This window comes from Argopecten irradians, chromosome 4 (assembly GCF_041381155.1).
Source record: "Argopecten irradians isolate NY chromosome 4, Ai_NY, whole genome shotgun sequence".
NCBI classification, from domain to species: Eukaryota; Metazoa; Mollusca; class Bivalvia; order Pectinida; family Pectinidae; genus Argopecten; species Argopecten irradians.
This window is the reverse complement of record NC_091137.1, coordinates 52,461,771-52,480,060: the sequence shown is the minus strand read 5'-3', so window position 1 is coordinate 52,480,060 and position 18,290 is coordinate 52,461,771. Positions and strand designations below refer to the sequence as shown.

Genomic DNA, 18,290 nt, shown 5'->3' with positions numbered 1-18,290 from the left:
TGTGGTTTTAAGGTTTTACGTCATGGCGGCCATTTTGGAATTTTTGACCTACTTAATTTTGTTCATGGAACACCTTCAGATGTTTGGTTAAAACATACTGAAATCATTTTTAACCTGTGTGTTACCGTTTGACCGAGAGAGCGTTCACAAAAACAGGAAGAAGAATAATAAGAATAATAATAATAAGAAGAATAAGAAACTTAACGAAAACAATAGGTCTTTTCACCAAAAAGTGAAAAGCCCTAACTAGAAATTGTCACCGGGACAATTTGACGGGCTTTTCACCTAAAAGCTACTCCGTTCAAGGTCATTCATAACACACTTGGTAGCGCTTAGTTTCAACGTACCAAAAGTCCAATACCAGGTCGTAGGCCTTTCAGAACTTTACAATAAGTCATTTGAAGATTTTAGGATTGTTAGCCCGAGTGCCCTTTGATATAGGTCAAGGTCAATCACATTAAAAAACTTGGTAGGCATTTATCAGCATGCTTCATGCTTAATATTAGGTCTCTATGCCTTCTAGAAATTGACAAGAAGATTTTTTAATGATTTTGTCGAAAAATTGCATTTTTGAACTTTGTCCCTTATTTCCAACCGGAAGTTGACGTTTTACAGAAAAGTGGTTGTTAAAATTAATTGTTTCATTTTTGATTCTTCATAACATATCCAAAAATGAAAGGAATTGGCTGTGTGGTTTAACCGGCTACGGCTGTCTCAATGAGCTGAATTTTCACAGGATTATTTTCATAACTCTACAATCAAACGCACTCTGTGACCTTGGATGATGGTCAAGCTCGTTTATTTTTTTCAAATCCGGTAGTCAACTACCTAAGCTTACTTCATGCAAAACATGAAGCCTCTATACCATGTAGAACTTGACAAGAAGATTTTTTTCGTGATTTTCACCGAAAACGGCGATTTTGCACTATGAGTCAATAAACAACCGGAAGTTGACATTTTAGAGAAAAATGTACAATTACAAAGTTTCTCAGTATGCTATTCTACACAACATATAAAAAACTGAAAGAAATTGGCTCAGTGGTTAACGAGTTATGGCTGTCTAGGTTAAACCGGAAGTGACGTCATTGCGGCCATATTTGAATTTGAATCAACACCATATTAACAAGAATTAGTCACGGTAATCAAGTGAAGATCTTGTGTGAGTTTGGGCTTGATTGGTCTGGTGGAATCAGAGGAGATGTTTAAAATATAATTGTCGAAATTTGCAAAAAAATCTTAGTTAAATATTAATTACGTCATAAAAAATTAATTAGTGGACCAATTTTTTTTGAAGACATCCAAACCTTCAAAATGACATCCGGAGTCGATGTATTGAAAAAAGTTGGAGAAAAAAATAAATAATAAAAAAAATCTAAAAATAGTCACTTTTGGTAAACTTTGACCTCTAGCGAGCTTTTTAACGAGACATATTTTGTGGAAACATGTCATGGGTAAAAGTTAGATATGTTCATTCCCTACAATAAAATACCTTCAGATTTGAAAAAGCTTGCATACTTTTTGAGTTATAGCATTTTTTTGTGTTTTAAGGTTTTACGTCATGGCGGCCATTTTGGATTTTTTGACCTACTTAATTTTGTTCATGGATCACCTTCAGATGTTTGGTTTAAAACATACTGAAATCATTTTTATCCTATGTCTTACCGTTTGACCGATAGAGCGTTCACAAAAACAGGAAGAAGAATAATAATAATAATAATAACTAGAAATTGTCACCGGGACAATTTGACGGGCTTTTCACCTAAAAGCTACTCCGTTCAAGGTCATTTATAAAACACTTGGTAGCGCTTAGTTTCAACGTACCAAAAGTCCAATACCAGGTCTTAGGCCTTTCAGAACTTTACAATAAGTCATTTGAAGATTTTAGGATTGTTAGCCCGAGTGCCCTTTGATATAGGTCAAGGTCAATCACATTAACAAACTTGGTAGGCATTTATGTCAGCATGCTTCATGCTTAATATTAGGTCTCTAGGCCTTCTAGAAATTGAGAAGAAGATTTTTTAATGATTTTGTCGAAAAATTGCATTTTTGAACTTTGTCCCTTATTTCCAACCGGAAGTTGACGTTTTACAGAAAAGTTGTAACAAAAGGAATTGTTTCATTTTTGATTCTACATAACATATCCAAAAATGAAAGTAATTGGCTTTGTGGTTAACGAGCTACGGCTGTCTCAATGAGCTGAATTTTCACAGGATTATTTTCATAACTCTACAATCAAACGCACTCTGTGACCTTGGATGAAGGTCAAGCTCGTTTATTTTTTCAAACCCGATAGTCAACTACCTAAGCTTACTTCATGCAAAACATGAAGCCTCTATACTATGTAGATCTTGAGAAGAAGATTTTTTTCGTGATTTTCACCGAAAACGGCGATTTTGCACTATGAGTCAATGAACAACCGGAAGTTGACATTTTAGAGAAAAATGTACAATTACAAAGTTTCTCAGTATGCTATTCTACATCACATATAAAAAAATGAAAGGAATTGGCTCAGTGGTTAACGAGTTATGGCTGTCTAGGTTTAACCGGAAGTGACGTCATTGCGGCCATATTTGAATTTGAATCAACACCATATTAACAAGAATTGGTCACGGTAATAAGTGGAAGATCTCTGTGTGTGAGTTTGGGCTTGATCGGACTGGTGGAATCAGAGGAGATGTTTAAAATATAATTGTCGAAATTTGCAAAAAAGTCTTAGTTAAATATTAATTACGTCATAAAAAATTATTTAGTGGACCAATTTTTAATTTGAAGACACCAAAACCTTTAGAATGAATACTGCATCGATTTAATGAAAAAAGTTTGGAAAAAAATGAATAATAAAAAAAATTCTAAAAATAGTCACTTTTTTGTAAACTTTGACCTATAGCGAGCTTTTTAACGAGACATATTTTGTGGAAACATGTCATGGGTAAAAGTTAGATATGTTCATTCCCTACAATAAAATTACCTTCAGATTTGCAATAGCTTTCATATTTTTTGAGTTAAAGCATTTTTTGTGTTTTAAGGTTTTACGTCATGGCGGCCATTTTGGATTTTTTGACCTACTTAATTTTGTTCATGGATCACCTTCAGATGTTTGGTTTAAACATACTGAAATCATTTTTATCCTATGTCTTACCGTTTGACCGATAGAGCGTTCACAAAAACAGGAAGAAGAATAATAATAATAAGAATAACTAGAAATTGTCACCGGGTAAAAATTGCTTTGACGGGCTTTTCACCTAAAAGCTACTTCGTTCAAGGTCATTTATAAAAAACTTGGTAGCGCTTAGTTTCAACGTACCAAAAGTCCAATACCAGGTCTTAGGCCTTTCAGAACTTTACAATAAGTCATTTGAAGATTTTAGGATTGTTAGCCCGAGTGCCCTTTGATATAGGTCAAGGTCAATCACATTAACAAACTTGGTAGGCATTTATGTCAGCATGCTTCATGCTTAATATTAGGTCTCTAGGCCTTCTAGAAATTGAGAAGAAGATTTTTTAATGATTTTGTCAAAAAATTGCATTTTTGAACTTTGTCCCTTATTTCCAACCGGAAGTTGACGTTTTACAGAAAAGTTGTAACAAAATGAATTGTTTCATTTTCGATTCTACATAACATATCCAAAAATGAAAGTAATTGGCTTTGTGGTTAACGAGCTACGGCTGTCTCAATGAGCTGAATTTTCACAGGATCATTTTCATAACTCTACAATCACACGCACTCTGTGACCTTGGATGAAGGTCAAGCTCGTTTATTTTTTCAAACCCGATAGTCAACTACCTAAGCTTACTTCATGCAAATCATGAAGCCTCTATACTATGTAGAACTTGACAAGAAGATATTTTCGTGATTTTCACAGAAAACGGCGATTTTGCACTATGAGTCAATAAAACAACCGGAAGTTGACATTTTTAGAGAAAAATGTACAATTACAAAGTTTCTCAGTATGCTATTCTACATCACATATAAAAAAAATGAAAGAAATTGGCTCAGTGGTTAACGAGTTATGGCTGTCTAGGTTAAACCGGAAGTGACGTCATTGCGGCCATATTTGAATTTGAATCAACACCATATTAACAAGAATTAGTCACTGTAATCAGTTGAAGAACTTGTGTGAGTTTGGGCTTGATCGGACTGGTGGAATCAGAGGAGATGTTTAAAATATAATTGTCGAAATTTGCAAAAAAATCTTAGTTAAATATTAATTACGTCATAAAAAAATATTTAGTGGACCAATTTTAATTTGAAGACATCAAAAACCTTCAAAATGACATACTGCATCGATTTAATGCAAAAAATTTGGAAAAAAATGAAATAATAAAAAAAATTCTAAAAATAGTCACTTTTTGTAAACTTTGACCTAATAGCGAGCTTTTTAACGAGACATATTTTGTGGAAACATGTCATGGGTAAAAGTTAGATATGTTCATTCCCTACAATAAAATACCTTCAGATTTGAAATAGCTTTCATACTTTTTGAGTTATAGCAGTTTTTGTGTTTTTAGGTTTTACGTCATGGCGGCCATTTTGGAATTTTTTGACCTACTTAATTTTGTTCATGGATCACACTTCAGATACATGGTTTAAACATACTGAAATCATTTTTATCCTATGTCTTACCGTTTGACCGATAGAGCGTTCACAAAAACAGGAAGAAGAATAATAATAATAAGAATAATAATAATAAGAACTAGAAATTGTCACCGGGACAATTTGACGGGCTTTTCACCAAAAGCTACTTCGTTCAAGGTCATTTATAAAACACTTGGTAGCGCTTAGTTTCAACGTACCAAAAGTCCAATACCAGGTCTTAGGCCTTTCAGAACTTTACAATAAGTCATTTGAAGATTTTAGGATTGTTAGCCCGAGTGCCCTTTGATATAGGTCAAGGTCAATCACATTAACAAACTTGGTAGGCATTTATGTCAGCATGCTTCATGCTTAATATTAGGTCTCTAGGCCTTCTAGAAATTGAGAAGAAGATTTTTTAATGATTTTGTCGAAAAATTGCATTTTTGAACTTTGTCCCTTATTTCCAACCGGAAGTTGACGTTTTACAGAAAAATGATAAAAATGAATTGTTTCATTTTTGATTCTACATAACATATCCAAAAATGAAAGTAATTGGCTTTGTGGTTAACGAGCTACGGCTGTCTCAATGAGCTGAATTTTCACAGGATTATTTTCATAACTCTACAATCACACGCACTCTGTGACCTTGGATGAAGGTCAAGCTCGTTTATTTTTTTCAAACCCGATAGTCAACTACCTAAGCTTACTTCATGCAAATCATCAAGCCTCTATACTATGTAGAACTTGACAAGAAGATTTTTTTCGTGATTTTCACCGAAAATGGCGAATTTGCATTATGAGTCAATGATCAACCGGAAGTTGACATTTTAGAGAAAAATGTACAATTACAAAGTTTCTCAGTATGCTATTCTACATAACATACAAAAAAATGAAAGGAATTGGCTCAGTGGTTAACGAGTTATGGCTGTCTAGGTTAAACCGGAAGTGACGTCATTGCGGCCATATTTGAATTTGAATCAACACCATATTAACAAGAATTGGTCACGGTGATAAGTGGAAGATCTTGTGTGAGTTTGGGCTTGATCGGACTGGTGAATCAGAGGAGATGTTTAAAATATAATTGTCGAAATTTGCAAAAAAATCTTAGTTAAATATTAATTACGTCATAAAAAATTAATTAGTGGACCAATTTTAATTTGAAGACATCCAAACCTTCAAAATGACATACTGAATCGATGTATTGAAAAAAGTTGGAAAAAATGAATAATAAAAAAAAATTCTAAAAATAGTCATTTTTTTGTAAACTTTGACCTCTAGCGAGCTTTTTAACGAGACATATTTTGTGGAAACATGTCATGGGTAAAAGTTAGATATGTTCATTCCCTACAATAAAATACCTTCAGATTTGAAATAGCTTTCATACTTTTTGAGTTATAGCAGTTTTTTGTGTTTTTAGGTTTTACGTCATGGCGGCCATTTTGGAATTTTTGACCTACTTAATTTTGTTCATGGATCACCTTCAGATGTTTGGTTTAAACATACTGAAATCATTTTTATCCTATGTCTTACCGTTTGACCGATAGAGCGTTCACAAAAACAGGAAGAAGAATAATAATAATAAGAATAATAATAATAAGAACTAGAAATTGTCACCGGGACAATTTGACGGGCTTTTCACCTAAAAGCTACTTCGTTCAAGGTCATTTATAAAAAACTTGGTAGCGCTTAGTTTCAACGTACCAAAAGTCCAATACCAGGTCTTAGGCCTTTCAGAACTTTACAATAAGTCATTTGAAGATTTTAGGATTGTTAGCCCGAGTGCCCTTTGATATAGGTCAAGGTCAATCACATTAACAAACTTGGTAGGCATTTATGTCAGCATGCTTCATGCTTAATATTAGGTCTCTAGGCCTTCTAGAAATTGAGAAGAAGATTTTTTTAATGATTTTGTCGAAAAAATTGCATTTTTGAACTTTGTCCCTTATTTCCAACCGGAAGTTGACGTTTTACAGAAAAGTTGTAACAAAATGAATTGTTTCATTTTTGATTCTACATAACATATCCAAAAATGAAAGTAATTGGCTTTGTGGTTAACGAGCTACGGCTGTCTCAATGAGCTGAATTTTCACAGGATTATTTTCATAACTCTACAATCACACGCACTCTGTGACCTTGGATGAAGGTCAAGCTCGTTTATTTTTTCAAACCCGATAGTCAACTACCTAAGCTTACTTCATGCAAATATGAAGCCTCTATACTATGTAGAACTTGACAAGAAGATTTTTTTCGTGATTTTCACCGAAAATGGCGAATTTCATTATGAGTCAATGATCAACCGGAAGTTGACATTTTAGAGAAAAATGTACAATTACAAAGTTTCTCAGTATGCTATTTCTACATCAACATATAAAAAACATGAAAGAAATTGGCTCAGTGGTTAACGAGTTATGGCTGTCTAGGTTAAACCGGAAGTGACGTCATTGCGGCCATATTTGAATTTGAATCAACACCATATTAACAAGAATTGGTCACGGTGATAAGTGGAAGATCTTGTGTGAGTTTGGGCTTGATCGGACTGGTGAATCAGAGGAGATGTTTAAAATATAATTGTCGAAATTTGCAAAAAAAAATCTTAGTTAAATATTAATTACGTCATAAAAAATTATTTAGTGACAATTTTAAGTTTGAAGACATTAAAATCTTCAGAATGACATACTGCATCGATGTAATGAAAAAAGAATTGGAGAAAAATTGAATAATAAAAAAAAATCTAAAAATAGTCACTTTTTTGTAAACTTTGACCTCTAGCGAGCTTTTTAACGAGACATATTTTGTGGAAACATGTCATGGGTAAAAAGTTAGATATGTTCATTCCCTACAATAAAATACCTTCAGATTTGCAATAGCTTTCATATTTTTTGAGTTATAGCAGTTTTTTGTGTTTTTAGGTTTTACGTCATGGCGGCCATTTTGGATTTTTTGACCTACTTAATTTTGTTCATGGATCACCTTCAGATGTTTGGTTTAAACATACTGAAATCATTTTTATCCTATGTCTTACCGTTTGACCGATAGAGCGTTCACAAAAACAGGAAGAAGAATAATAATTAAAGAATAATAATAATTTTAGGATTGTTAGCCTGAGTGCCCTTTGATATAGGTCAAGGTCAATCACATTAACAAACTTGGTAGGCATTTATGTCAGCATGCTTCATGCTTAATATTAGGTCTCTAGGCCTTCTAGAAATTGATAAGAAGATTTTTTTTAATGATTTTGTCGAAAAATTGCATTTTTGAACTTTGTCCCTTATTTCCTACCGGAAGTTGACGTTTTAACAGAAAAATTGTAACAAAACTGAATTGTTTCATTTTTGATTCTACATAACATATCCAAAAATGAAAGTAATTGGCTTTGTGGTTAACGAGCTACGGCTGTCTCAATGAGCTGAATTTTCACAGGATTATTTTCATAACTCTACAATCACACGCACTCTGTGACCTTGGATGAAGGTCAAGCTCGTTTATTTTTTCAAACCCGATAGTCAACTACCTAAGCTTACTTCATGCAAATCATGAAGCCTCTATACTATGTAGAACTTGACAAGAAGATTTTTTTTCGTGATTTTCACCGAAAATGGCGAATTTCCATTATGAGTCAATGATCAACCGGAAGTTGACATTTTAGAGAAAAATGTACAATTACAAAGTTTCTCAGTATGCTATTCTACATAACATACAAAAACATGAAAGGAATTGGCTCAGTGGTTAACGAGTTATGGATGTCTAGGTTAAACCGGAAGTGACGTCATTGCGGCCATATTTGAATTTGAATCAACACCATATTAACAAGAATTGGTCACGGTGACAAGTGGAAGATTTGTAGTGCGTTTGGGCTTGATCGCACTGGTGGAATCAGAGGAGATGTTTAAAAATATAATTGTCGAAATTTGCAAAAAAAATCTTAGTTAAATATTAATTACGTCATAAAAAAATTAATTAGTGGACTAATTTTTAATTTGAAGACATCAAAACCTTCAAATGAGATACTGCATCGATGTAATGGAAAAAATTTGGAAAAAAAAATTGAATAATAAAAAAAATCTAAAAATAGTCACTTTTTTGTAAACTTTGACCTAATAGCGAGCTTTTTAACGAGACATATTTTGTGGAAACATGTCATGGGTAAAAGTTAGATATGTTCATTCCCTACAATAAAATACCTTCAGATTTGCAAAGAAGCTTTCATACTTTTTGAGTTATAGCAGATTTTGTGTGGTTTTAGGTTTTACGTCATGGCGGCCATTTTGGAATTTTTGACCTACTTAATTTTGTTCATGGAACACCTTCAGATGTTTGGTTTAAACATACTGAAATCATTTTTATCCTATGTCTTACCGTTTGACCGAGAGAGCGTTCACAAAAACAGGAAGAAGAATAATAAGAAATAATAATAATAAGAATAAGAAACTAGAAAAACAATAAGTCTTTTCACCAAAAAGTTCGAAAAAGACAATTTTGAAGGGGACTTTTCTTAGAAACCCTAAAAAACTACTCCGTTCAAGGTGAATTCGAAAACACTTGGTAGTGCTTTTCAAAAAGCTTTCACCATTACCAAAAGTCTTAATACCAGTCTTACAGGTCTTAGGCCTTTCAGAACTCTACAATAAGTCATTTGAAGATTTTAGGATTGTTAGCCCGAGTGCCGCTTTTCTGATATAGGTCAAGGTCAATCACATTAACAAACACTGGTAGGCATTTATGTCAGTATGCTTCATGCTTAATATTATTTTAGGTCTCATAGGCCTTCTATTTATCAAATTTGTCTTTTAGATGAATTGATAAGAAGATTTTTTATTGATTTTGTCGAAAATTGCATTTTTGAACTTTGTCCCTTATTTCCTACCGGAAGTTGACGTTTTACAGGAAATGTTGTAACAAAATGAATTGTTTCATTTTTGATTCTACATAAAAAACCGGAAAGTTGATCCAAAAAATTAAAGTAATTGGCTTTGTGGTTTAACGAGCTACGGCTGTCTCAATGCAGCTGAATTTTCACAGGATTATTTTCATAACTCTACAATCACACGCACTCTGTGACCTTGGATGAAGGTCAAGCTCGTTTATTTTTTTCAAACCCGATAGTCAAACTACCTAAGCTTACTTCATGCAAATCATGAAGCCTCTATACTATGTAGAACTTGACAAGAAGATTTTTTTTCGTGATTTTTCACCGAAAATGGCGATTTTTGCAAGTATGAGTCAATAAACAACCGGAAGTTGACATTTTAGAGAAAAATGTACAATTACAAAGTTTCTCAGTATGCTATTCTACATAACATATAAAAAAATGAAAGAAATTGGCTCAGTGGTTAACGAGTTTATGGCTGTCTAGGTTAAACCGGAAGTGACGTCATTGCGGCCATATTTGAATTTGAAATCAACACCATATTAACAAGAATTAGTCACGGTAATAAGTGGGAAGATCTTGTGTGAGTTTGGGCTTGATCGGACTGGTGGAATCAGAGGAGATGTTTAAAATATAATTGTCGAAATTTGAAAAAAAATCTTAGTTAAATATTAATTACGTCATAAAAAATTATTAGTAGTGGACCAATTTTTTTTTGAAGACATCCAAAGCCTTTAAAATGACATACTGAATCGATGTATGATTTGGAAAAAATTGAATAATAAAAAAAAATCTAAAAATAGTCACTTTTTTGTAAACTTTGACCTCTAGCGAGCTTTTTAACGAGACATATTTTGTGGAAAATGTGGGTAAAAGTTAGATATGTTCATTCCCTACAATAAAATACCTTCAGATTTGAAATAGCTTTCATACTTTTTGAGTTATAGCAGTTTTTGTGTTTTTAGGTTTTACGTCATGGCGGCCATTTTGGAATTTTTGACCTACTTAATTTTGTTCATGGAACACCTTCAGATGTTTGGTTTAAAACATACTGAAATCATTTTTATCCTATGTCTTACCGTTTGACCGATAGAGCGTTCACAAAAACAGGAAGAAGAATAATAATAATAAATAATAATAATAAGAAACTAGAAATTGTCACCGGGACAATTTGACGGGCTTTTCACCTAAAAGCTACTCCGTTCAAGGTCATTCATAAAACACTTGGTAGTGCTTATAAGTTTCAACGTACCAAAAGTCCAATACCAGGTCTTAGGCCTTTCAGAACTCTTACAATAAGTCATTTGAAGATTTTAGGATTGTTAGCCCGAGTGCCCTTTGATATAGGTCAAGGTCAATCACATTAACAAACTTGGTAGGCATTTATGTCAGCATGCTTCATGCTTAATATTAGGTCTCTAGGCCTTCTAGAAATTGAGAAGAAGATTTTTTAATGATTTTGTCGAAAAATTGCATTTTTGAACTTTGTCCCTTATTTCCAACCGGAAGTTGACGTTTTACAGAAAAGTTGTGCGAAATGAATTGTTTCATTTTTTATTCTACATAACATATCCAAAAATGAAAGTAATTGGCTTTGTGGTTAACGAGCTACGGCTGTCTCAATGAGCTGAATTTTCACAGGATTATTTTCATAACTCTACAATCACACGCACTCTGTGACCTTGGATGAAGGTCAAGCTCGTTTATTTTTTCAAACCCGATAGTCAACTACCTAAGCTTACTTCATGCAAATCATGAAGCCTCTATACTATGTAGAACTTGACAAGAAGATTTTTTTCGTGATTTTCACCGAAAACGGCGATTTTGCATTATGAGTCAATGATCAACCGGAAGTTGACATTTTAGAGAAAAATGTACAATTACAAAGTTTCTCAGTATGCTATTCTACATAACATAGAAAAATATGAAAGGAATTGGCTCAGTGGTTAACGAGTTATGGCTGTCTAGGTTAAACCGGAAGTGACGTCATTGCGGCCATATTTGAATTTGAATCAACACCATATTAACAAGAATTAGTCACGGTGATAAGTGGAAGATCTTGTGTGAGTTTGGGCTTGATCGGACTGGTGGAATCAGAGGAGATGTTTAAAATATAATTGTCGAAATTTGCAAAAAAATCTTAGTTAAATATTAATTACGTCATAAAAAATTATTTAGTGGACCAATTTTTAATTTGAAGACATCAAACCTTCAAAATGATATCCTGAATCGATATATTGAAAAAAGTTGCGGAAAAAATGAATAATAAAAAAATTCTAAAAATAGTCACTTTTGGTAAATTTTGACCTAATAGCGAGCTTTTTAACAAGACATATTTTGTGGAAACATGTACTGGGTAAAAGTTAGATATGTTCATTCCCTACAATAAAATACCTTCAGATTTGAAATAGCTTTTATACTTTTTGAGTTATAGCATTTTTTGTGTTTTAAGGTTTTACGTCATGGCGGCCATTTTGGATTTTTTGACCTACTTAATTTTGTTCATGGATCACCTTCAGATGTTTGGTTTAAACATACTGAAATCATTTTTATCCTATGTCTTACCGTTTGACCGATAGAGCGTTCACAAAAACAGGAAGAAGAATAATAATAACTAGAAATTGTCACCGGGACAATTTGACGGGCTTTTCACCTAAAAGCTACTTCGTTCATGGTCATTTATAAAACACTCGGTAACGCTTAGTTTCAACGTACCAAAAGTCCAATACCAGGTCTTAGGCCTTTCAGAACTTTACAATAAGTCATTTGAAGACTTTAGGATTGTTAGCCTGAGTGCCCTTTGATATAGGTCAAGGTCAATCACATTAACAAACTTGGTAGGCATTTATGTCAGCATGCTTCATGCTTAATATTAGGTCTCTAGGCCTTCTAGAAATTGAGAAGATTTTTTTAATGATTTTGTCGAAAAATTGCATTTTTGAACTTTGTCCCTTATTTCCAACCGGAAGTTGACGTTTAACAGAAAAATTGTATACAAAACTAATTGTTTCATTTTTGATTCTACATAACATATCCAAAAATGAAAGTAATTGGCTGTGTGGTTAACGAGCTACGGCTGTCTCAATGAGCTGAATTTTCACAGGATTATTTTCATAACTCTACAATCACACGCACTCTGTGACCTTGGATGACGGTCAAGCTCGTTTATTTTTTCAAACCCGATAGTCAACTACCTAAGCTTACTTCATGCAAATCATGAAGCCTCTATACTATGTAGAACTTGACAAGAAGATTTTTTTCGTGATTTTCACCGAAAATGGCGAATTTCCATTATGAGTCAATGATCATTCGGAAGTTGACATTTTAGAGAAAAATGTACAATTACAAAGTTTCTCAGTATGCTATTCTACATAACATACAAAAAACATGAAAGGAATTGGCTCAGTGGTTAACGAGTTATGGATGTCTAGGTTAAACCGGAAGTGCCGTCATTGCGGCCATATTTGAATTTGAATCAACACCATATTAACAAGAATTGGTCACGGTGACAAGTGGAAGATTTGTAGTGCGTTTGGGCTTGATCGCACTGGTGGAATCAGAGGAGATGTTTAAAATATAATTGTCGAAATTTGAAAAAAAAATCTTAGTTAAATATTAATTACGTCATAAAAAATTATTTAGTGGACTAATTTTTAATTTGAAGACATCAAAGCCTTCAGAATGAGATACTGCATCGATGCAATGGAAAAAAATTTGGAAAAAATTGAATAAAAAAAAAATTCTAAAAATAGTCACTTTTTTGTAAACTTTGACCTCTAGCGAGCTTTTTAACAAGACATATTTTGTGGAAACATGTCATGGGTAAAAGTTAGATATGTTCATTCCCTACAATAAAATACCTTCAGATTTGCAATAGCTTTCATATTTTTTGAGTTAAAGCAGTTTTTGTGGTTTTAAGGTTTTACGTCATGGCGGCCATTTTGGAATTTTTGACCTACTTAATTTTGTTCATGGAACACCTTCAGATGTTTGGTTAAAACATACTGAAATCATTTTTAACCTGTGTGTTACCGTTTGACCGAGAGAGCGTTCACAAAAACAGGAAGAAGAATAATAAGAATAATAATATAAGAAGAATAAGAAACTTAACGAAAACAATAGGTCTTTTCACAAAAAGTTTGTTTTAAGTTTACGTCATGCGGCATTTGGATTTTGACACTTAATTTTTCAGAACCTTAAGTTGTTAAAACATACTGAAATCATTTTAACCTGTGTGTTACGTTGACGAAGAGCGTTCAACAAAAACAGGAAGAAGAATAATAAGAATAATAATAATAAGAAGAATAAGAAACTTAACGAAAACAATAGGTCTTTTCACCAAAAAGTGAAAAGCCCTAACTAGAAATTGTCACCGGGATAATTTGACGGGCTTTTCACCTAAAAGCCTGTTTCTTGTTTAAAAAGTCTGCGCTATATTTCTGTTGTCTTCTTGTATAGTGGAACTGTTGACCTTTTTATAGTGCTATATAACTGAAGCATGCCACAGAAGACATCAAGCGACAACGGGCCAAACAGTCGTCCCATTCATTTATGCTGAACGCTTAGCAGCAGCAGAAATTAACACTTTTTTAGACTTTGGTGTGTCTCAGCCAGGGGACAGAACCCAGAGCCTACCTCATAGGGGCGAGCGCTCGACCGAAGGCCAAAAATGAGGCGGTGTCGAGGGAGACGTTAGGAAGAATGAAGTTAGTAAAATGAAGTTAGTAAGAAATAAGAGGAAAATTAGATCCTAAATTTAGTCGCCTTTTACAATCATGCATAGGGGCAGCCGGTAAAATTCTAACGCCCTTTCAGCAGGGCCATTGTTTAAGTTGAACTAAAAGGCTCATAATTTCCTCGTTCGCATTTGATACTTTTGCTTTAAATAACGGTTATTTGAGCTTTTTTTTCAATCATCTGGTACTGTTCCTTTTTTCAATGAAATGCTGAATAGTTTTTTTGGTGAAGAAATTGCCTCTGCTGTTTTCTTGAGGTTACGAAGATGTAACTGATTCTATCTACCTTCAATCTGAAAAATTCTTTTGATACAGCATCCTGAAGTATAATAGAAGGCCAATAGTGAGGTATTGTCAAGGGAGATGTTAGGAAGAATGAAGTTAGTAAGAAATAAGAGGAAAAATAAGATCATGCATAGGGGCAGCCGGTAAAATTCTAACGCCCTCTCAGCAGGGCCATTGTTTTAGTTGAAAGTGTTGAACTAAAAGGTTTATAATGTCCTCTTTCGCATTTGTGACTTTTGTTTTAAATAACGGTTATTTGAGTTTTTTTTCAATCATCTGGTACTGTTCCTTTTTTCAATGAAATGCTGAATAGTTGTTTTTTTGTGAAGAAATTGCCTCTGCTGTTTTCTTGAGGTTACGAAGATGTAACTGATTCTATCTACCTTCATTCTGAAAAATTCTTTTGATACAGCATCCTGAAGTATAATAGAAGGCCAATAGTGAGGTATTGTCAAGGGAGATGTTAGGAAGAATAAAGGTAGGTAGATGAGAAAAAAAATCCTAAATTTAGTCGCCTTTTACGATCATGCATAGGGGCAGCCGGTAAAATTCTAACGCCCTTTCAGCAGGGCCATTGTTTTAGTTGAACTAAAAAATTTATAATTTCCTCTTTCGCATTTGAGACTTTTGTTTTAAATAACGGTTATTTGAACTTTTTTTTTCAATCATCTGGTACTGTTCCTTTTTTCAATGAAATGCTGAATAGTTTTTTTGGTGAAGAAATTGCCTCTGCTGATTTCTTGAGGCTACGAAGATGTAACTGATTCTATCTACCTTCAAACTGAAAAATTCTTTTGATACAGCATCCTGAAGTATAAAAGAAGGCCAATAGTGAGGTATTGTCAAGGGAGATGTTAGGAAGAATGAAGTTAGTAAGAAATAAGAGGAAAAATAAGATCATGCATAGGGGCAGCCGGTAAAATTCTAACGCCCTCTCAGCAGGGCCATTGTTTTAGTTGAAAGTGTTGAACTAAAAGGTTTATAATGTCCTCTTTCGCATTTGTGACTTTTGTTTTAAATATCGGTTATTTGAGCTTTTTTCAATCATCTGGTACTGTTCCTTTTTTCGATGAAATGCTGAATAGTTGTTTTTTTGTGAAGAAATTGCCTCTGCTGTTTTCTTGAGGTTACGAAGATGTAACTGATTCTATCTACCTTCAATCTGAAAAATTCTTTTGATACAGCATCCTGAAGTATAATAGAAGGCCAATAGTGAGGCATTGTCAAGGGAGATGTTAGGAAGAATAAAGGTAGGAAAAAGAGAAAAAAAAATCCTAAATTTAGTCGCCTTTTACGATCATGCACAATAGGATGCAGGTAAAATCATAACGTTCTGCCTGCAGGGCTATTTTAATTTTGATCTAATGTACTTCCATATTGCTTTCGTATTGTGTTTTGCTTCTCGTTATACACTATCTTCAAACCATTTTCTTATGACGACATTTTGATACGGTTTTGGATAAAAAAGGGATCCCTGTCATACCCCTCGAATTGACAACTTTAATTTGGCCATAGCACAGCCCCCTGCAATTTTTTAATCGTATTTAAAAGGTTTGCACTCATGTTACTACATATAATATTTAGTTTTGATGATATTGCATCGTGGGCGAATTTCCGAAGTTCGTGAAAGAGGTCCTTTGGTACAGCATTTGTTTTTCATTAAAACCATTATCAATAGTTTTATGCATTCTATTTTGATTAGGAATAAAAATAAAATTTCAACAATCTTTCCTTCATTAACAGAATAATAAAGACCATAATTGGCATATAACAGTTTATTCCACAATAGGTTTATCTAACACCTTGGTTTTTTCTACCATTGAATTTTTTGTCTCGCAATTTTGAATTGCCTTTGTTCAGTTTATAATAAATAGCTTTTACAGATTCAAAATGCCTCGAAAGAAGAACTGGCGGAAGGGTTTGGCGAAGAAGAGGGTACCTTCTGAGACACCAGAGGATGTTATCTCGTTAAAAAATACTGCTGAGCCTACTAGTGAGGATGCTACCTCGTTAAAAAAAGCTGCTGGGTTAACTGCTGAGGATGCTACCTCGTTAAAAAAATCTGCTGAGTTAACTGCTGAGGATGCTACCTCGTTAAAAAAAGCTGCCGAGTTAACTGCTGAGGATGCTACCTCGTTAAAAAAAGCTGCTGAGTTAACTGCTGAGGATGCTACCTCGTTAAAAAAATCTGCCGAGTTAACTGCTGAGGATGCTACCTCGTTAAAAAAAGCTGCTGAGTTAACTGCTGAGGATGCTACCTCGTTAAAAAAATCTGCTGAGTTAACTGCTGAGGATGCTACCTCGTTAAAAAAATCTGCTGAGTTAACTGCTGAGGATGCTACCTCGTTAAAAAAAGCTGCTGAGCCTACTAGTGAGGATGCTACCTCGTTAAAAAAAGCTGCTGAGTTAACTGGTGAGGATGCTACCTCGTTTAAAAAAGCTGCCGAGTTAACTGATGAGGATGCTACCTCGTTAAAAAAAGCTGCTGAGGATGCTACCTCGTTAAAAAAAGCTGCTGAGTTAACTGTTGAGGATGCTACCTCGTTAAAAAAAGCTGCTGAGTTAACTGCTGAGGATGCTACCTCGTTAAAAAAAGCTGCTGAGCTTACTACATGTAGTGAGGATGCTACCTCGTTAAAAAAAACTGCTGAGTTAACGAGTGAGAATGTTACCTTGTTAAAAAAAGTTGAATTTGCTAGTGAGGATACTACCTCCTTACAGAAAGCTGAATATGCTTGTGAGGTCGCTACATCCTTAAGAAAAGTTGACAAACCACCTTTGGGTGAGAATAATCCTACTAAAACGCCGAAACGCAAACACAAGCAACGCTTCAATATAATGTTGATCACTGCAAAGGCAGATAGAAAATTAAGAAAAGGTAAAACGAATGAAAAATCTGGGGAAAACGTAGTTATTGACATTTCAAATCAAAAGGTGAAACATATTAAAGTAAAACATCATACATCTCGATTAAGGTATTCTTGCGAGAGACCAACCAACCGTAGAAGAATTAAAACCAAAAACATGAAATTAAAACCATGCCAAGAAAAACTGGAAATATTAAATAAACAGAAAAGAAAAAAACTAAAAGGAAAATCAAACAAACAGAAACAATGCAAAGATTCTGAGAGTAAACGTGAAATAGATGTTCCAATTCTTCATGACAATGAAGAAAAATGTCACACTACAGACAATGGAAAAGAAAATGTTAGTTCGATCAGAAAATCTAGAACACCACGTAAATTGAAGAAAACATTAAAGAAAAACGAACACGTTCTATTACCAATCTCTAAAGAAATGAAAATTGTGATAGATAACAAAATAAATCAGTTGTCCAGTCAACACAATGATTCACATGAATATTTTGCTGGTCCAAACAGAGATACCACAGAACAGACAAGAGATGAAACGGCTGACTTTGAACAAACAGATGAAGTTCAATTTGAAAGTGAAACTGGACCTGCAGTGTTCTACTTTAATTCATTATCCACTGGAACGCAACAGAGATTGACAAAGAAATTGAAAATCGGTAGTCATTGTCGCACTGAAAAGGAAAAAAACGAATGATAAAATATTGGGTAAACCTACGCAAACGAAGCAAATACTTGGTGATGGTAACTGCTTTTTCAGAGCATTATCGTATAGCCTAAGTAATGATGAAACGCACCATAGAAAAATTCGACACGACACAGTTATACACATGGTTCAGAATGCAAACCAATACAACAGTCACTTGAGATCTGGTTATAAATCTGTTGGTGATTGGGTGATGAAGAAGAAAATGCTGGAAAACGGAACATGGGCGACAGAAATTGAAATATTGGCC

The 18,290-nt window shown here is 33.9% G+C and overlaps 1 protein-coding gene across 1 annotated transcript; it reads left to right on the top strand.

Annotated features, from left to right (window-relative positions):
• The first annotated feature begins 16,354 nt into the window (after positions 1-16,354).
• On the top strand, positions 16,355-18,031 carry LOC138322361 (uncharacterized protein DDB_G0286299-like). The gene has a single exon (XM_069266401.1). The coding sequence runs from the start codon at positions 16,355-16,357 to the stop codon at positions 18,029-18,031; it is 1,677 nt and encodes a 558-aa protein (XP_069122502.1).
• The last annotated feature ends 259 nt before the right edge of the window (positions 18,032-18,290 follow it).

What these genes read in the sequence shown, in the direction of transcription:
- LOC138322361 (XM_069266401.1), top strand. Translation starts at nt 16,355, where the DNA reads ATGCCTCGAAAGAAGAACTGGCGGAAGGGTTTGGCGAAGAAGAGGGTA.